Source organism: Nymphalis io, chromosome 5 (assembly GCF_905147045.1).
Source record: "Nymphalis io chromosome 5, ilAglIoxx1.1, whole genome shotgun sequence".
NCBI classification, from domain to species: Eukaryota; Metazoa; Arthropoda; class Insecta; order Lepidoptera; family Nymphalidae; genus Nymphalis; species Nymphalis io.
The window spans coordinates 9,834,708-9,857,751 of NC_065892.1; the positions used below are offsets into that span (position 1 = coordinate 9,834,708).

General features: G+C 30.1%; 1 protein-coding gene across 1 annotated transcript in view; it reads right to left on the reverse strand.

The window, feature by feature from the left end:
• Positions 1–2,795: 2,795 nt before the first annotated feature.
• Positions 2,796–23,044, reverse strand: part of LOC126768715 (uncharacterized) — a 43,363-nt gene continuing 23,114 nt past the window's right edge. Inside the window, exons 2-5 of the mRNA XM_050486987.1 lie at positions 9,763–9,834; positions 6,532–6,713; positions 5,838–6,228; positions 2,796–5,651 (exon numbers count right to left, since the gene is read on the reverse strand). Coding sequence (XP_050342944.1) covers positions 5,598–5,651; positions 5,838–6,228; positions 6,532–6,713; positions 9,763–9,786 — 651 coding nt within the window. The 5' untranslated portion in view covers positions 9,787–9,834 and the 3' untranslated portion in view covers positions 2,796–5,597. The remainder of the gene's footprint in view (positions 5,652–5,837; positions 6,229–6,531; positions 6,714–9,762; positions 9,835–23,044) is intronic.

A 23,044-nucleotide genomic window follows, 5' to 3' on the forward strand; every position in this document is an offset into this window, starting at 1 on the left:
TTACATATATTTAATATGAAAATTATTAAGTGTTCTTAGACACCAAAAAAGTTGCAATGTTAAATGAACGTTTACAATAAATTTAAAAAAAACAATGTTTCGGTGTTATCCAAAGAGAGGACGGATATTTATTTAAATTTGAAAACCACATCCAAGCGTTATTGATTATTTATTATAAATATTTAAAATTTCTACTTTATTATGAAATATCTTTAAAAAGATTAATAGGTAAATAATAATAATAATGACTACTCGTCTTTAGTTTCGCTTCGATATTTAAATAAGCTATTCTGACTTGGTATGTTATATATTCCTTAAAGTTATTAAATTCTCGAATATAAATATAATTTTAATTACGTTTATATTGAAAACAGAAGATGTTAACTATTATTGTAATTTTGAATCTTTGTTTTCGCAGTAAATGTCACTATTATCAGGATTACAAAGGTTTCGTTAATGGAAGTGCCACTTTGGTATATTGCCTCAAGCGAATACAAACCGTTTATGAATGTACTTGTAGGTACCAGAAATTAAGTTATATATAGTAACAATAAGCGTTGTTTGTATGTTTGTAAATAAATCTATTTTGAAACTTTTTCCTCCTTTAATTTTGTACAAAGCACGAGAACATAATAGATAGGATATAATCGTGTTCGAAGTGATAAAGATGTATTTCTTAATAAGTGAAGCGACAAGATACAGTTATTAGATAAATAAAGACTACTTAAAATATGATTGTAATAGAGCTTTTTGCAAGTAGCGTACCTTTTCTGTATGTGGGGGTTATGAGGGCTCACCAGTGCCTATAACGTCCAGTGTACCGGAATACTCACCAAAATAATCAACGGTACCACCGTCTCTTCGAAGGGCCTCACAGTATTGCTTGCCTATAATATGTAAGAGGGGGCAGGAGACTCACCTGACTATCACCACCCATGGATATCTGCAACATCCGAGGGCTTGTAGGTGCATTGCCAGTCTCTAAGAAACATACTACCGTGACAAGGACCTACTGTAATTAGTGAAAGTACACATTTTTTAGTTTCTTCCAAGATACTCAGCACTTTCTTCTGTGTGCTGATTTAGCTAAGAAGGCCAGAGTAATTACAGGCATAAGGGGTGCCTCACATTGACGGCTTAGGGAATGGTTTATAATTCTAACAGTGTCTATATCTTTGGACGGAAGTAATCATTAGGTATTTTTTTGTCCACATTCGTACTAAGTATAACTCTACAACAAAATATTTTGAATCAGAATACGAATTCTGAGTTTATTTACTAAGATATGACAACATTAAGCTTCATAATAAGCTATCAATTATGATATAAAAAGAATTAATAGAAATAATAAAGGTACTTATTTGTAAACATTTTATGCGTTGCTAATTTATTGAACATTTTCTAGTTAAATAACAACGACTGCATACGATTTATTACGTTTTACATTCGCACTAAATCAAGTGAATAGTGTTCAATTCTTTGCATCAATGATATATTGCATTGGTACATAGTTATTGTTACAAATATTTTTATGCGCTCTCTTAATTGCGTTAAATCATGATGTTATAGAATTCGAATAAATTTTATCAAATACATATTACGATGTTACTTAAAAAATAAAACATTAATAAATAAGTAAATAGGATCATATAATAAATATTTGCCACTTCTAACATATTTTGTGTACTGTGGTAATGTAATGTAATGTTTTCGTGGAATACGCGTTCTGACTACGGAATTGTGAACGTGCGGCACGAGACAAACCGACTGTAATTTAAATATAACTATAAATTCTTTATACAAACAATTGCAAAATGGAGATGACCTGTTTCAAAATTTCTGTACTATAGTGTATTACTATTTGACTTTATCTTCTAAGAAAATTATTGTAAAGGCATTTGTGTTATAGCATTTAATAGGAGGGATCTCCTATTAAAATTTTAAATGTAAAAATCTGTATTTACAATATATAATACTGGGTGAAAACGGACTAGAATGAAATTTGGAACAGAGATGGGTATATCTCTGATGACTTATCAGAAATGCTACCTAACCCTACACCTTCCCCTAACATACAGACATACAGCAACTGATTGTTTAGTATAATGCTTATATTGTGTATATATTTATATATATAATACAACTGCCTCGTTGGTCAAGTCGCTAGATATAAGGCCGCTGACCTGGAGGTCCTGGGTTCAATTCCCAGGTCGCATCAATAAAAAGTTATTGGGTTTTTCTGTCAGAAAATTCCCAGAAGCAGCCCGGGGTCTGGAAGTTAGAAGTGTGTACACTCCCGTGCCTAGGAAAGCACGTAAAGTCGTTCATCCTGCCTCTGAACTCTTTCCGGTCGTATCGGATTACCGTCGGATTATGAGAGCTAGGGAATAGAGATTGCACCTGTGTTTGCGCACTTTTGCACTATAATATGTCCTGCGCAGTTGGCTAAATCTCTCTTGAGATTCGCAACCGTGGCCGAAATTGGTCTGGAGAACCTTATAATATATATAATTATATGTTACATATTATCAATATTAAATGCTATGTATTTATATATAGCACTAGCGCGATATGTCTTACGAACATCATTTTGTGGGGTTGTCTGGAAAAGAACTACTTTTATATAAAAATCGTCTTCTGCATCCTTTCATGATTATTGGTCACGGTTATCTCCGTATATTTCTTTATTTTGTCTATGAAATAAACAAAAGGTTTATTATTATTATATTTTGTATATACTAATTTTTTTTCAAATCTCTTGAATTTTGGCTTAAGGTAAAAAATAAAATATATAATATTATTTCAATTGTTTTTTTATTGTACATATTTACAAGCAAGATATTTGTATTAGCTATCTATATACATATGCTATTCTTATAAAACTAAGCGAAAATTTATGAAACATTAATAATATCTTAAAAATAAAAAGTTAAAAATATAACAATCACATACACTAGACCTAAAATAAACGGAATTGAAAAGATAAAATCATTTTCTTTTGTAAAAATTGTACAAAAATACAAAGTAAGGCAAGATGTAACAATCATTTACGCTATGTGACTTCAAATAACACAATAATAAAAATAAATTAGGTTCTGCGCAAACATAACACGCGACTTTTAACGACAAATTTGTATTTCGATTTTGGGACAAATACATTATTTATGTATTATATATTGGTTGTATATGTAATTATGTGATATCCTATGACATCATGTTTTTTTTTGTATGGTAATATTTATTTCTACTCTAAAAATCATACGTATAAAGTTTATTCTTTTTTTGAATGTACGAAATAATTCGATTAGATTTCCATAATCCATTTAACTAAATTATACATACTAATAAACATTGTATAGCGAGAGCTATATTACCACCGATTTTCTCTGTCTGGCATCAGTAATTTGACATTAAATAGAAAAAGACAAAGCATCGACCGCCTGTTCAACCACTATACAACGCTTCTTAATAAAGTAAATAATAAAAAAATATCATTATGAAAGTATTATAATTCTAATTGACTTCCAAGACTAAAATGTATGAGTCTAAGATGTGTATGAACAATATGTCTTGCGGCATGCTTCTCATTTCCTTGTTATTTCATTTGTTATTTTCCTAATGACATTTCTCCATCTAGTATCTTTAGGGTAAACGACAAAATAATTCGTCATCTAATGACTGAATGAGGAACAATACTTATTTATATAACCGCAATACATTACGATATATTATGAAGAATTCAACTTTCAAAAATCATACAGCTAAATTTCAATTACAAAGAACCTATATTGGTGTAGAGGTTGAATATTTCATATCATATTAAAAATATATATTGTGTTTATATTAATATAATATCATATATAAATTAATTATATTGTGATAACATGAATACAAAATTAAATTAATATTTTATGCAGTCTAAATAATACGACCCCTATGACTATAGGGGTAGTATTATTGTATTGATTCTTTCAAATTAAACATTTTCGATGTTCGACAAATTGAATTACTAGAAATACGTATGATTTTTATATATAACAAAATAAATATACATAAATGTCACTTCTTTTATGTTAATGTAAATTGATTTTGGTCATAAAGAATATAATTGAAATAGTTAATAAAGAAAAAATATCACACACAGACACAGAAAACATGTAATGTGCAAAGCAAGCTGTTTTGATTTCAGCAGGGGTACAGAATTGTTCTACTGATAGTAGAAATACATTAATGTGATCAAATATATTACAGAATGTTAGTGTTTTAAAGTTAAACATTAGCATTTTTAACGTAAATCAATCAGTATTTCTACATTAAGGATTTTTAGTTAATTTTACACCGTTTTGATATAAATATTGCTTATGTTTTGCCCTTTAAGTGGGTGTTTGATGTATTAAGTATAAATTAAATTTGAATAAAATTTTTATTACATTAACGTATAGTATAAATAATGAACAAAAATGAGGCATTTTGCAATAATCGTAAACCAATCAAATGAAAATGTTTGTTTTATATTAATTGTAAGCAAATTTTATAAACAAACTTTCGTCGGTAATTGTGTCAATAAAATTATATCAAAATTTAATAAAATAAAAAGAAATATTTTTATAATTTTAAATGTATTAATAAATATGTTGTTAAACCCACAACTAAAATTTCAAGTTATTCGTAATCAGCGGTATAAAATGGTCAATATTTCAAATGAGCAGTGAATAATGTAACGTATTATGTTTGCGCCATTCCAAAAAGTAAATATGTATATGTATTAGTTTTAATACTTATACAAAAACAATTTAAATTATAGCATTTTGATTCACGTTTGTCAATGAAATATAGCTTGGATGTTATATTATCATAGAGTTAAAGTGCACTCATTTGTAACATATATAACAACTTTGAATAATAAAGTTAATAATAAAAACAATAGAATAACAGAAATATTTTGCATATATATATTACATAAATATTTACTTCTGGCACTTTTATCTTATACTAGCTAACTAAAACACCACAGATTATAAAAAAATCATTGTAGGACTCATAATCATTTTTTAATTCCTTAAATATGTTATAAGAAAACTTAAATATAAAAGACCACATCAAACAAATTATGATCTTTTTAAGCGTTAAACCAAAATATAGGTCGTATGTGACCCAACCCTTACAATTTTTGCCTTTTTAGTCTGAATTTGACTGTAGATCAAATCCTATTATAATAATTTTATTATTGTATAATTCATATTAATCACCAGGTTTTGAGATTTTGAATTTTTTTATTTATATACGTTAGGAATTCCTATATACATGATTTATGTCATGTAGCTGATTTATGTTATGATTTCATATATAACCTGCAGATGATTAAATAATCTGAAAAAAAAACTGTCTGGCGATAAAGATATTATATTACGACCTGCACATTAAATCTAGGATAAATATAACTTAAAAAGGTATGAATGCTTCTCAAGTTTCTTTTTAATGCGTGAGTCAATATTAAAAATGCTATTACTGGTATTTTCTCTGCATCTACCAATACAAATTACCTTCTGTGGTGTTTACATAATTTAAAATATAAGTATATAAACAACTAATTCATATTAATGCCTAGGTTGCACGTACGCCGGCCACACATAGATCGATCTCGCTGTGCCCTAAAAATAAAAGAAAATAATGAAAAATTTATTTTGTCTTTTATTATGCATTGTAATATAAACCTAAAAATAGGTTTAACTTTGATGATTTAAAGTGATCTGCAAAGTATATGCTTAATAAATTAATCTAGTATTCATCCCTTATGATTGTCTTTATTTTAATTATAAGTAATTTTATTCACTTACTTCTAACGTGTTTCTAAGAGTTCTTTTTGTGGCTTCTTTTTCATATTGCCAAAGTAAATCAGAACTGGATTCTTGGTTTGTTTCACTAATTTCATTCGTTTCGATATCGTTATGTTTGGCATCTTCTTTCCTCTTGTCGTCCTTTCTAGCTTGTAAGTCATTGACATAAGCTGGAACGAAATAGCGGATTCCGACGCCGGGTATGCTTCTAGAGCTGAGTATTTGAGCTGGTGTCAAATAGTCTCGAATCGGCTGGGCTTTGATTGGTTGATATGTTGGTTTGTATGAGTTGGCGAAGCGCTGTGCATTGTTTAGCGGCTGCTGAGTGGGTGCGGGTGGGTTGAAGATAACCTGTGTGTATCTTGGCTGAGGTATGAAGAGCTGAGGTTTCCTGCGTATAAAAAACAACATAAGTGAAAGTGTGAAAATTTCTTAGTGAAATATTAAATCTCTAAATATTACTACTGGTAGATTTACGGTCAATAATTTAAATACGTTAAAATTATTATTCAAATTTAAAAAAATAAAAAATTTGATTAGAGATGCTTTGAATACGAAATTGTACGTTAACGAATACGTTTACTTCTTCCTATCTTTCCTTAAGTTGTACACTTAGTAAAAATATTTATTAAATTATTCTTAGATTAAGGACATTAAGATTAAGGTGGTATCAGAAAGCCAAATATATATTTACCAATGGGCATTAGGGTCTGGAGAATCATCTGATCTCTCTTCCCAGACCGGAGCTGGCGCTCGGTACGGCTGCTGCGGAGGCAGCGGTTCGGGCGTCGGTGGCTCTATGGGCCCATCCTTGGTGCCGTACTTAACCATGATAGAATGTACGCTAGACGCATACACCATCAGGCAGATCAGCAACTGATTAAAAAATATTGCAGCAATTAAGTATTAACAACGAATATATTTATTGGACTCAAGAGAAAAAAAATACAGAAAGCATAAAACAAATTGATAAAATGTATGCAAGTGGCAGTCTTTTAACTGAAATAGCGATCCTTTCCAGATAACTTCAAAAAGTTCTTCATTTTATCAGGTATTTCAAAAATAATAACAATAATAATAACAGTGTTATTTTTAAACAAGCAATTAAAACACCCCGTTTTATTTTAATTTCATTTGACCAATCAATAACCGAATCATATTTAAATATTGCTTGACTCAGTACAAAAATTAAGTGTCATATTTATTTTATCTAATCACCTATTCAGCTATTATGAACGTCATATTGTTCAAATGAGATGAAGTATATATCCATCATAATCTTAACCCAATAATTACCCCAAAAAAATCGAACTTAATCCAATAGTTAATATGATATGCAATTAGTGGTTTACGTACGAAGTCATTATTTTTAACGAGAAAAGCATACTACTTTTGATCCATACACAGGTAAGTAACACGCCGTTAAGTAGAAAAACAAATAACGACCCATTTTGAAATTGCATTTGATAGTGGCACCAGTGTTTTTTTTCTCGCACAGCGGCCATTCTCATGAAAAATTTGCCAACTGCTCGTATGTGCGCAATCAATAGTATAGAGTGAGGTCGTTGGCACTTTTTATTTCCTTATTCTCATAATTCTATGAGACGGCAAATCCGACAAGAATTGAGTTCAGGTGTAGGAACTAGGGTCTACTTGCTTTTCAAGACACAGGATTTTTATATACTTCAAAGATAGAGATAGATTCGTGATTTCTTCAAAATTGTATTAAAGATGTAAAGCTATCGCTAGAACGATCGTAAATTAATTTATATTCACGGAAAATAATGTAAATCTCACAGCCTTGGAACCATTACGAATGTTATCTTATCTATTCTCACGCACCTCTTCCTATCTCTTAAAACATTTTATTACAAATAGAAACATCCAATAATGAAACCAAGTGACGGGGTAACATAATCATTACTTTTGTGTTGAAATGTAGGCGGTACAAATTTACACGATTACAAATTATATTGTGCTTTTATATTATGTCTTAAGGATTTTTTAGGAATTTCTCGAATTAATTTAAAGCCGATACATGCAGACTAACATTGTAATCAAATAAAGCCTATTTATTAAGAAAAAAGCTTATTTTCACTCAACTCTACTTTTAAGCTTCAAAATATATTTTTTAAAGATACTTACCTCAAAATTAAATATATTTATTTATAATTAAGCAATTAAAATATATGTATATACCTAAGATATATATATTTTAATGGGAATATTTTTTTATTTATTATAAAGAAAATCTACTATAAAACAATTTACCATATGGCAACCCAGCATGATACATAGATACGCTTTATAAATTACTAAGCCATCATAACAATTACCATTGTTTTTGTTACATTAACACATCCATTCACAACCTTCTTGAATTTCCAACGTTTTACAAGAACCTACGCTTTATCGAAAGATCTTGATGATTTTATTATATATCTTGTAATATATCTGAATTAAATTTACAATAGTGCAATTGAATTGTTTTGTAATCAGTCATTTTTAACTGTACAATTGGTTTAATTAAAATTAAAACATGCTTTATATTTGCGTGTGTGCTTGCTATGTATATATATACTATATATGTGTTGACTTATTTATTGAGATTTCATGCATCGGAATTAATTACACAAGAAATATTTTTCCGTATGGTATAATCTACAATTCCGCTTATCAAGTAGTTCTAAGACAAATACATTGGGATCAAGATGTTAACGCACACGAACGATAGTTGCAGTAAACGTTTTTAACTTAACTATACAAATTCTAGTCCTTTATATTTGTTTCTATGATTTGATCATTGGCGATTTCGAGGAGGAACGAGGAAGTCAAATAAATGTCTTCATTTATTTGACTTCCTCGTTGGTGTAGTGGTGTAAGGCTAACCACAAAGCCACCCACGTCATAAGATTCTGGTTATTAAATCCTATGACAGTCCCGTAAAATGTTTTGAATTTTCAGTCAAATGATTCTTAGTAGCAGCCTAGAGCCAGCATGCTGCAAATTTAAAATAATCCTCTGTCTAGAAAAGCACGTACTGCACGTATAGCTGTTGGTCCTGCGTCTGATCTCTTTCCGGTCTTATAAAATTACGTACTTTTAGAGAATCAGCCGTTATATATTTACTTTAAAGACGAGGGGGTAGGTACCTAACGTGGCAGGTCTTGTAGGGGTGACAGCCTAGGTTTCTTTCATAATGGTTACCCATTTTTTGTTACTTTTTGATTTAACTCTTCTAAAGGAATTAGAAGAATCTACCGAAATGAGTTGTTGTAGGTCTTACTTATTCTTATTTAACCAACTATTAATAATAATTAATAACAAACAATTAACAATATAATGCATTGTTTTACTTAAATTTAGCAAGCGGACATCTTTTGTATGACATGGCGCCAAATCCTAAAATACGCTTCTGATTATTATGAGAGTGAGGAATTTAGCAGCTCACTTATTTTTGCGCACATGTGCAATACTGGTGGTATTGCACATGTTTACTGGTGTTTTTATTGTTTTACTGGTGGTAGGGCTTTGTGCAAGCTCGTCTGGGTAGGTACCACCCACTCATCAGATATTCTACCGCAAAACAGCAATACTTGATATTGTTGTGTTCCGGTTTGAAGGGTGAGTGAGCCAGTGTAATTACAGGCACAAGGGACATAAAATCTTAGTTCCCAAGGTTGGTGGCGCATTGGCTATAAGCGATGGTTGACATTTCTTACAATGCCAATGTCTAAGGGCGTTTGGTGACCACTTACCATCAGGTGGCCCATATGCTCGTCCTCCTTCCTATTCTATAAAAAAAAAAAATACAATACCTCATGCGTGGTTGTCTAGTCTTATGGTCTGGTGCCGTGTGACTAAAACTTGGCTCGTAAGTGTAAGAACTATTGCTTTTGTGAAAGTAATGATCATAATAATTTACCTGAAACCTCAGCGTGGAAGTCATGTTGTATTTTCCTTAATTTGAAGCTACTTTGTAATTGAAATATTTAATCTGAAACAAATGAAACATTAATTATTATTATTATTATTATTATTAATATATACATACAAACACCTACCAATACAAATAAACCTTTTCTTTTTTGCAAACATCTAATGTCAAATTATATCGAAATAATAAAAATGTTTCACATTAGTAATAAGATGTAAATTATCTAATTCATAGTACAGTTATAAGAGATTGTAAAATGAGGAGCAGAAAGGTAAACCAGTAAGTAATCTCAGTCCATCACGATGTATCCGTAAATAGAGCTTGATATTTTATTACAATAAATGTTATGCGTGCTTAAGAGACTATATAACCAACAGAAGTGGCACCCATGGGCTATTATTATTAGGTTAGAAAACCATGACATTTACTTCACATATTAAAATGCTTTTGAAATAACGTATATTAATAAGTATATTATACCTTAAGTACATTAATAATTTTATTGAATCAATTTATACATTTTGTAGAAGATTAAGTTTTGATTTCTATAATTCTAAATGACATTACATTATGCACCATAAGTAACTACTGAATTTATCTTAAATACGAACTATAAATAAATTACTATACAACCTACAATAAATTAAAAATAACAAGCTTCACCATGAGTCTATTTTGGTATTTGAATTAACTTTTGTAGTCCTTATCTGTTTACGTTAGCTTGTGCCTTACAAAATATTTGCTTCGCCCTTATTTGCGTTTAATATTTCATTTTCAATTCAGCAACATCCTGTAACATGTAACATTAACAGTAACATCCTGTTAATGTCCCACTGCTGGGCTAAGGCCTCCTCTCCATTTTTGAGGAGAGAAGGTTTTGAAGCTTATTCCACCACGCTGGTCCAATGCTAGTTGGTAGAATACACATGTCACATAATTTCAATGAAATTAGACACATCACGAGATGAATTATAATCACAAATAAAGCACATGAAAATTCAGCGGTGCTTGTCCGGGTTTGAACCCACGATCATCGGTTAAGATTCACGCGTTCTTACCACTGGGCCATCTCGGCTCAGTGCAACTCCATGGTACAAACTATATTATTCAAATATCAGTAGACAATAGAATTATCAATATAAATAATACAAAATTTATTTAATGCCATTTCTAAAATGTTATATGTTCTGAAATGTCTCTGATGATAGTATCTTGTGTAGTGGACTGTTGTAATGTGTCATCGTGACGTAACTTTTCCGCATCGGCTCTAGATAATTTAACTAATGAGAACGAAATTAACCAATAACGATCTCGTATCGTCTAACAACATTAATTGTATCCAATGCTTTCTTACTGACTTAATATAGAATTAATGTATCTACAATGAAATAGTTTTTGATAAACATCTAAAAGTACACAGTTAAGTGTTTAATTAAATTTAAATTCAATTGTGTTTCTTTCATCATATAATATTGAGACACCATATTATAAAAGTTTTCAAACACATATTCATGTCCAGAGTTAGAAATAGATGTTACCATTAGATAATAATACAACGATTTTTGAGTTATCTTTGCTGTCTACGTTGTTTGAAGGACATCGCATGTGTTAGCATACCATTATATTATACCAGTTCTGCAATCGCTTAGCGATCGTTATAATTATAAGTTGCAAGTTCCATAAATACACGCATCATATAATTTACACAATTCATAGTATACAGAAGGCTTTATCGATGTTATAAATCAAATTAATGCTACAATTAATCATTAGTTGATTTATCTGTATTAAAATAATTAAGTAGTTTGTCTAAATTTTAATAAAGAATCATTTTAATTATATAGACATCACAGGTTTGAAACCTACGAAATCTTCATGAGCTATTAAATTATTTAGCAAGTAATTCATAGTAGCAGCTCAGTATCAGTTAAGCTGTGGGTCATGGACCCGATTTTTATACAAACGAATTGCCGTCCCATTGTGAGTGTGAAGGAATAGTGCACACGTGTGTGTTCGTGTACACTTGTGCTTTCTAATATTATCTGCGTAGTTGTGCGTTGGCTTTACTAGTCGTTGAGATTTACTGATAGAACAATTTGTGAGCTTCATACAAAGCGCTTCTAAATAAGCTATGATATTAAATATAAGGGATAAGTCGTTTTGGTATTAGACGTTCTGCTTAATAGACGTTTCGGGTATTGCATACACGCAATTACATATAAAATTAATGTATTGGATTATTCCTTTAAAGCATTATATTAAATTAGAATTATCTTTTAATTTTAATGCTTAGAGGGTAGTTCACACCAACTACAATAAATACAACTCATTTAAATAAGTTAAAATCAAATGTAGCACAGCTTCTGACTATATTTTATATAAAATAATATGATGATTTACTTTACCTAATGGAATTAATAAAACAGATCTACTTAAATAAAGTCATAGAAGTATTATAAATTTAAAAAATCTAAGTGAAGTTTTTTAACAATTTTTTTTTTATTTTTTAATTTGACATTAACTTTTGTATGAAGATCTATGAGGAATATATTTTAAGAGCGAAAAAGTATTTATAGAAGACACTACGTACGTTAAATACAAATACTTATAAGCTATAAACGAAGGGTGTCAGACACGTGTTTAAAGGCAACATTTGTGCCTTTTACGCAGTTGACATATATGAATCCATTATAATAAAATTATGCAATTGATAACTATCAACCGACCTTCTATGCATGGATATTTCATACATCATGTTTTATATGGAATACAGTTAAGGTTATATATGTGGATAGCTTTGTTATTATTTTGATAAGATAATATTATGTTTTGTTACCTAAAATATTATAAGATTTTTTTATATTTGTATGATCCGGAATAAGATAAAGAAATAAAACCGTTAAAATATTAGTATATAACACGACTGTAACAAAAACTAATTACAAATACCATTCAGTGAAGTGTTGGTATATATAAGGTAATACATAATATATCAAAGATTCCATTACCGTGATTATACAAACGACACACTTACGCTGAGTTAATTGAATAAGCCGTGAACTTAACTTTCAATACGCGGTTTTATATTAACCGCGAAGTACCTTGACATTGGAGCCGAGATTGTCCAGTACTTAGCCGAATATCGCTGGTTCGATTCCATAAAGGCACCACTAGGTAATGCGCTTAACTTATGTTTAGCTACCATGAGAAACATCGTGAAGAAACCTGTATGTGTACGATTTAAGTGTAACCCGCAAAGGAGAAACGGGCAAATTATATAACATGAAGCTAAAGCAACACTTAGTTGCCTTAAATCTACTTGATCTATCTTACATAGGTAAGCCTGTCTTTCTCAGACGTCAACTAGCCCACGTAAAGTTTAGTTTAACGAGCGTTACCTACGACATAATATTAGCCTTTATGTATTATATGTAGTATATGTAGTATATCAGTTGTCTGGTTTCCATAACACAAGCTTTGTATAAGCTTAATTTGGGATCAGATGGCCGTGTGTGAAAAATGTCCCAGGATATTATTATTATTATTATATTATCAGCCTGTTAATGTCCCACTGCTGCGTTAAGGCCTCCTCTCCCTTTTTGAGGAGAAGGTTTTAGAGCTTATTCCACCACGCTGGTCCAATGCGGGTTGGTAGAATACACATGTGACATAATTTCAATGAAATTAGACTCAGCACGAGATGAATTATAATCACAAATATGAAATGAAAATTCAGTGGTGCTGGCCCGGGTTCGAACCCACGATCATTGGTTAAGATTTACGCGTTCTAATCACTAAGCCATATCGGCTTTTATGTGCGTCAATTAAATACAATAGTTGCTGGTTAATAATTTCACAATTTAAAACAATTTTACAAATAACTGTGTTACAAACGTCCTAACATATAAACTTTAAGACTTGGAATATTATTAGATAACTTTATTTTACATAATAAATTTATAAAGGGTAACACAAAGTGGTTGTAGAATGTATAATGATATTCTATAAGGTGAATGTGAAATGTCAAAAGAGACATGCGACATTGACTATAATATTTAAGTGATAAGTCGAAAGAGTATACCTAAAGTCATTTTTAACATTTCACGCGAATGATACGAAGAGAACTTACCAAATAGCTCAAAAAATACACCTGTATTTTAATTAATTATTATGTACCTCGAAGGCAACGCTTAACGCAGGAGCCATTGTCACCTATATTCTGAATCGCGTCCACCTTTATATTTTAATTTGAAAAAATAGTAAATAAGGTTCAAATACATTGATAAAAATGATCATGCAATATTTTAAATTTAAACAACCGAGTCAAATAAATTAAAAAGCTAAATTTATTGTAATTAATATATGACTGTTAACGGCTTCGAAATATAACAAAACATAATAGGTTATCAAAGATTATTTCTTTCATTTTACGAATTATGTCATCAGTAATTTATAATAAAAATAACTTTTTATAAAGATATATAACCAATATTTATGCTTTGAAACATTTAATGATAAACATAAATGTCAGCTTTATACTCGATTCATCAACCAGTTGAACGTACAAAATCAATTTTCAACAGTTTTACTAAATTGTAATGGCGTGTGATTGCAATTTAATTAAAACCATGAACTTCAATTGATTATTCCATAAAAATGTATTACGAACGCTTATTACCTAAGAAAATTATTTCGTGGTCGGAAACTTACTTTTATAAATTTTGAAATATTTGTGGTCATCGGCAATAGATATTTTGAAAGAGCTATTGTTTTAAAACAGTATTATATAACTGTTTGGTTCTTCTTTACATAGCATAATATAGTACCTTTATTATTATTTTTTAAATTAATGAACAAAATTTAATAATATTATAATTTATGCTAAATAAATCATATAATATTATATTATTGGTATCATATATAAAACCAAATCAAACGCAAAACTCAGAATTATATTAGTTCCTATCTAGTCATATTGGCTTTCATTCGAAAAATGATATACCGAAATTCTATGCCAAGAAAATAGCACACAGAAGTGACATACATTTTTTAATTTAACGACAGTGTTCATTGATATATATATCTTATTCTTGAGCATGACAAAACCATTAACGACACATAACATAAAACAGTTGATTACAAACTGATAATATTTGCACATATTTGCTGAGCGATTTAATCTTCGATGCAAGTCGTCAGTTGGAATGTGACGCCTATGAATTAAGGTAGGGTTTGAGACCTGGTGGCTTGTAAATAATTTGTTAGTTATATACCTATAATATGTACCACTTAACAAACGAGAAATTAATTCATCTCATTCAAACGCACATTTGTTGTATTTATAAGAGGATATTAAACACACCTGATATTTACTTATAATCTTATGTAGTTACACCTCTTGATATTAATATTTATACAATGATTAAACATTTTCTGGGATGCTAATGAAGCATCAATAAAAATATTGGGTTTTTCTGTAGGAAATTCTCAGTGGCAGCCCAGAGTCTGGACGTTGGTTGTGTGTACACTCCCGTGCTTCGGGAAGCACGTAAAGCCGTTGGTCCTGTGCTTGAACTCTTTCCGGTCGTGTCGGATTGCAGTCCTTTCTGATTACGAGAGTTAGGGAATAAAGAGTCCACCTATAATATATCCTGCGCAGTTGGCTAATCTCTCTTGACATTGACCACCGTGGCTGCAATCAGTCCGGAGGACATTATTATTATTATTATTTTATATGAATTTTGAATGGAACGGTAAGATGACCGAATCGCCACATTAAGTGACTTTACAGTCGATAGTCAATATTATTATGAATCGTCAACAGATATTCTCTCATTAAATATGGTAAACAGGCACATGCGCATCTAGTACCATGGGTTAGAGCGCATTGGCGGTGTAAGAATTGGACGACAGAAGCCACGTGATTTTAGGTCAATTTTTAAATCTTTATTCAAGATAGAAAAAAAATGTCACCGTCTATTTTGTTACACAAGTAACGTGACATTAAAACGCAACAGTTTTTTTCCGCTTTAAATTCTTGACTCATCTTTATGTAGTCGCGTTAAAGGAATTTAAGTAATACTCAAGTGTTGCCAATTCCTGTAATTTATAGGCGCATGGTCACCGCCTTTTGCAGTGATTCACGATATCGTGATCATAATATAAAGAAGCGCTGTTTTTATGTGTGTGATTTTATGGCTACCTTGAAGATAAAGGTTAGTTAAGAGGTCATCCAACATATCGTTTGTACTCGCGGTCAGTCCCATTTTCACAAAAGCACTAAGTAGATAAAAAGATTTTATACCCAAAATTGGTAGATGCCGGACAAATAAGTCTGATGGTATGTGATCACTAGGATGATAGTAACTAGTTCCCTGGGAGTGAGACAAGCCCCGGCGTGAAACGCTACGTATATGTATTACAAAATTGTATATTATATAGATAATATATATGTCATTAAAAGTAATTATATTAGTATAAGCTTTAAAAAGTATTAATTTTCAATTCCCACAAATGAAAATTGATGTCGATATTATATGGGGGTGATAAGTTAAAAGCTTTTATGGTTTGTTATTAACAGTTGAGTACATGATTTCGTTATTAGTAATTGAAATATCAATATTATATTAATTATTATTTGAACTGGCATCACCTTTTTTGACAGATTAATAACTTACTTTATTTGGCCTTTTATTTTTTACACATAAAAATTAAAAATATCTAGTCCACAAACCATGACGATGTGCTATAAAAAATTAATTATAAAAAGAAATTGACTCCTTATAAAAATTATTTTAAATTGTATGATCAAAATTATGTTATTATTGTATTTTTTTTAAATAAACTTTTAATATAGAATCAAATTAAACAAGAGATTATTTATATATAATATTTAATGAAATTAATCTTATATTTACATAAATTAGTTGCCTATTTATTACATTAATGGAAGAATAATAAAACATTTTTTTGTGAGGAAGGTTTGGAGCTTATTCCATGACGCTACTCCAACTTGGGTTAGTGGAATAGGCATGTAGCAGAATTTCAGTGAAATTGCACAACACATGCAGGTTTCCTCACGATGTTTTCCTACACCGTCAAGCACGAGATGAATTATAAGCACAAATGAACCCAACCTCATCGATTAAGAATCACGCGTTCTAACCACTGGGCCATTTCAGCTTTTTGAATATTAACTAAACAGCTTATGTTGTTAAGAATCTATTAGTAATTTGCTTTATGTACCTTTATTACCTATCAATTTATGTAGTATAACTAATTTATAGTAATTTAGCCGACTAGACTTTTACTACGCTACATAAAATAAAATAATTAAGTAGATAGTTTACCAGTGGACATCTTATAATCAGTTTTTAGCTGCAATCAACAGGGTATCTTTTGTTATTATATTTTATGGAAACAACTTCATGAACTATTCTACGATCACGGAAGTATGAATTGGATAACATACTCGTATAGCGAAAGTGTCCAGAGCAGACAGCATTAAAATAATTATACTTTTAAACAACTCCATTTAAGCGCGAAGCATCATAACTAACTTGATCTTTTGTTGGCCTTCCGGTATTTTCAATAATAATGATAATTAATTAAAATGATTTAGGATTCTACAATTACAACTTAATGAGGTATACTTATAGTGTTATTTAAAATGTTCATCTGCCTTTCAAAACCCAGATACAAGGGAACACAAACAGTCGTGGGACGATAGCGTATATTAGAATAAACGCCGCCGAGTTTTCCATGAGCTACATTTGAGCGTATTCATCTTGTACTCGTTTGTAAAGAAACATTATCAGATGAATGAATGCAGGTTGCATTTATCGGAAATTTCTTTATAATAATATAATGTTTATTCTTTAAGTTTGTATTGTATATATTTATTTTGTATGCGGATATGAGAGCTAAAATTATATATTATAATAATAATATACTTTATTTCAAACAAATAATACAAAATAATAGATGTCACAAGGCAGTCTTATTGCCAAAGTACGATATCTTCCAGTTTCTATAATTTTACCCTTTTTTATGTATTTTCTATATGTTACGGTAAATCAATTTCTCACAGTTATTATTGTGAATTGCTCGCGTCCATTAAAGTTTGTAAATAGAACAAAACTAACTCAATTTATAAGTAAACTTTTTTCTTTATTTCATAACTTTATCCTAACATCTCCTTAATATATAATAGCTGGAAAATGTTTATTTTTCCAATTACTAATTCAGAGATTGAATATAATATTATTTTTATGATAATCATATAATATATAACTTTTTTATTACCAAAAATATAATACGGAATAACAAAACGAATGAGGCCTCTCATTTGGTTGTTTTTTATTTGCTGCATTCAAATGTCAGTGGCTCTCAACTATAAATCAATAATAAACGAATGTAATATAAATAAACGACTTAATACAAATTAGAACTACCGAATTGCACAGTATAATGAATCGTTGAAGCTTAAAAAGAAACAATAAGTAATTTTGAGTATGTAATCATTATTGATAGTTTAATTTACAATTTTTACCAATTCTTTTTTATAATAATACACAATATCGTAAAAGCCTTTACATGCTACTATCAACCTACAAATTTAAAAATGTCATTATATCACAATATAAAGATCACGACTGTTCCCGTATCTTAGGATATAGATAATATTTTTTCCAGCACCAAGGAGTATATGCTCGTTTGCTTGCCTTATATATATATACAAAAATATATAATGTTGATTAATAGATTTCTTTCATCAAGCTAAATTTGACCATTTATTTAATTTTAAGTCAGAACTCATACATTAAAAGGTAAATGACTTCTTTTATTTGACAAGAAATAACTAACTGCTTATGGTAACTCGTTAATGAGAAACTATTATACGGTATTATCTGTAATGAACAGTTATTAAAGGCTCCATTTGCGATACTCGAATTGAAATTATATTAGTTTATATAAGTAATATGCGCATATTTATTTGTGCGTGTTTCCTTTGAAACATATTCCAAGAATAATATGTGACTTTTAATCTAAATTTGACAAATTCATGCATTTTGTGACGAAATAAATTATATAATTGAAATAAAAATTTTAACTTGATTTAATAAGTTGTGAATATATTCTTAAAGACCTCACTAATAATAACGTTGTTTATAGCGGATGATAAGATAAGCGATGCCGTGTTTTCTTTTTTCGAATATCAAATCAATAATGACATGAAATAGAGAAATATTTTCCAAAAAATGATGGAAAAAATTATTCCATTCACAAAATATTTAGAAATGAGTTCGCGATAAGCTACCACCATTTATCTTTAATCCTCTATGAAATCAGAAAAGCAAATTGTACCACCTGACAGTGAAATGTCTCGTTACAAATAGAAAGCCTGTGATATAAATGTGATTAGTATTATTTTGTATAATACTTTTCGAGTAAACGGTAACAATTTTTATGAAAATATGAATAAAATATGGTCCTTTCTTTTTTTATATACATCCTATGTATTTAGATTACGCTATAAAAAATTCCGAACTAAGCTAATCTCCATTTACATCCAAATTAAACACACTTTTTCAACATGACTAATAATTATTTAGCGAAGATTTCTTAATATTTAATTTATTAATAATTTTCTTGGTCTTAAAAATATTAGCAAGGTTATAACTTGATCTCTCTCCTTGATAATATGTCATAACAATGAGATACATACATTATTCGTGAATGGAAATGCAAATTTTTCACACCCACTCAATCGATAGCATTACACAAGTCTTGGACTACTATGCGTGCCCTTTCTTGTATCTAGTACATAAGGTTATACATAGGTTTGCATAACGAATTTGTAAAACAGATTATTGTAATTATTAATTTATATTTACTATGTTGTATTAATGAGAAGCCGAGATGGCCTAGTGGTAAGAACGCGTGAATCTTAACCGATGATCGTGGGTTCAAACCCGGGCAAGCACTACTGAATTTTCATGTGCTTAATTTGTGATTATAATTCATCTCGTGCTTTACGGTGAAGGAAAACATCGTGAGGAAACCTGCATGTGTCTAATTTCACTGAAATTCTGCCACATGTGAATTCTACCAACCCACATTGGAGCAGCGTGGTGGAATAAGCTCCAAACCTTCTCCTCAAAAGGGAGAGGAGGCCTTAGCCCAGCAGTGGGACATTAACAGGCTGTTACTGATACTACTACTGATGTTGTATTAATTAACTTAGGCAACATTGCTTGTGAAATTTACTGAAAGAAAAACAATATAAAAACAACATACAGTTTCCAATATTTATTTTTATAATTTCGATAACCTTTTTTACTAAAAATCAACTGGGTTTGGCCCCATTGCTTTTTTATAAACTTAATTTGTATTAATAATTAATCTTGTGCTCAGCGGTGAATGAAAACATCGTAATGAAATCTACACGTGGCAGATGAAAATTTGCCACATGTATCCATATCAACCCGCATCAGAGTAGCGTGGTTGAGCAAGCTCCAAATCTTCTCCACAAAAAGGAGAGGCCGTAAGCCCAGCAGTGGGACATTTACAGACTGCTACTTTTTACTTTTAAATTACTAAAAATTAACTAGCCTTTTCTGCTTGCTAAAAAATAGCACCCATAAGTGACAAAATATTTTAAAGATATATTTTTATACCTATACTAATATTACAAATGCGAAAGTAACTCTGTCTGTCTGTTACGCTTTTACAGCTAAACTACCGAAACGATTTTGATGAAATTTGGTATAGAGCAAGCTTGGACCCCAATAAAATACGACATAAGCTGTTTTTTACATATTATCTTTATCCAAAAACACGACACCTAACAAACGAGCCAAGCCGCGGGCGAAAACTAATATATGTATATAACTTTATTGTGTATATATAATAACATAAGCATGCAGAACATTGTCTGCTCCATTTTACTATAAATATATAAAAAATTATGTTATATTTTGTTCGTATTCCATGCATTCGCATATCGTACATCTGATTGACTTGCAAGCTTTGTACAGATGTTGTTGGCACGTGCGTGAATGCTTCTGACATGATACAATCAACGTACAAATGTTGGCGTGTGAGTATGAAATAAAATATTTTATACAAGTTATTTTTATTTTTGTTTTCTGTAACTATACTTTATGAATAGACTAGTTTCCACCCGTGGCTTATATATTCCTGTATATGTACTCCTGAGACTGTCTATGAAAAATTTCATGATGATCGATTGAGTAATTAAGACGTGAAAGCTTAACAAACAAACTTAATTATTTTCTCATTTATAATATTACTAGATATTTTTAATATTTTTTTTTATAGGATAGGAATGCGGACGAGCATATGGGGCTGATAGTAAGTTGTCACCAACGCTCATAGACATTGCCATTGTAAGAAATGTTAACCATCGCTTACATCACCTTTGGAACTAAGATGTTATGTTTCTTGTGCCTGTAATTACACTGGCTTACTCACCCTTCAAACTGGAACACAACAATACCAAGTACTGCTGTTTTGCGGTAGAATATCTGATGAGTGGGTGGTACCTACCCAGACGAGCTTGCACAAAGAGAGACGAGCTTTACCACCAGTAAATTTTTAATATATGCTATGGAATCTTCGCGTTAGATATTCCACTACTTTTTACTGGTTGGTGATGTAAACGATGGTTAACATTTCTTACAGTGCAAATGTCTATGGGCGTTGGTGACTTCTTACCATCAGGTGGACCGTATGCTCGTCCGCCTTCCTATTCTATAAAAAAATCTATTGATAAATATATAAACTAGTTTTAATAAACAATCAAAACAAATTTTAAAAAAATATTTTTTTTAAATGATAATAGATAGTTTACTGTACATATTTTTCTTACAATACGCATTTAAATAATATTATAATCGTAATAGTTTGTATTTGTATGTCACATAAACGCTAAAACGGCTGGACGGATATTAATATTATTTCACATAGAAGTGGATTGTATTGTAAAATTAGACAGTTTAATTAGGGTACATTTTATTTATTCATAAAAAAACTATTCACGTATTTATAGTTTGTTTACATTTACAATGAAATCCGTTTACATAGACATATTGTCTTTTAATAGATCCGTGAAGGTTAAAAACACAATTATGTTAAATCGCGGTCAAACTATCATTAAGCATGTCATATGAAGTCATCTCTGACATCCGTTATTAAGTTCTATTACTGTAAAACAAAAACACTAGTAAACATTTATCTTTATAATCATTTTCGCTTAAATATTAGATTTTCCAAGGAATACAAATACTCTCAATAAATAAAACAAAATACATACTAGTTCCCACCTGCAGCTTTGCCCACGCTTGTGTCCTTATCTGTACCAACGTTTAAGCAAAATTTCCTAATTATTGATTGTGTAGTTAGGACGTGAAATTCTGACATAAAAACTCACCTTTCACATTTATAATATAAGTAAGGATTTTTTTTAAATACAATGCTAAATTTTATATATAAATTAAAGCATTGCTTACAAAATAAGCTTGATGCATCTTTATTTTATACTATTCAAGTACAAAAGTTTAATACAAAAACAAAACCTCATCCAGTATTTATATTAGAATCAATTAATATGTACTACGTTCATGATCATTAAATGACATAATAAATATCCCAAGACAAGGTTAGTTCATCTACACAACGCGAATGAATGCTTCGAGATAATAATAATAATGACACGACTAAGGTTGATTTATTAAAACCGCAAGAGAGCATCTCCTAATGAAATATTATTTATTGAGATCGGTTACGTAACTTACACTTCCTTACCGCTTTATTTATCTCGTGTCCTTTACCCAAAGGTTGTCTGAGAAATCACTCTTTTACCGACAAGACTGCCTTTCGTACATTAATAGTTTTTTTGTTTATATTTATAACTATATAACTAACTCTTTTGGTGTACAATAAAGCATAATCTATTATATTCCTAAACAGTCATTCATCTGCGACGTTAAAAGTAATCCTTAATACTAAATACTTAGCGATGGATATTATATATAACGTAACATAATATTACCTTAAAATAATATCATACGATACCAGACCTACCTATACATTTTATAAACGTAGACATTGTTCATGAATTTATTGTTACATAAATTATATATGTACATATTTTAATACATGTATATGTAATATAGTGTTTTATTTAAATATAATGAATTTACATATTACATTACATTACATATTTTCTATCCTCTACCTCAAGGTT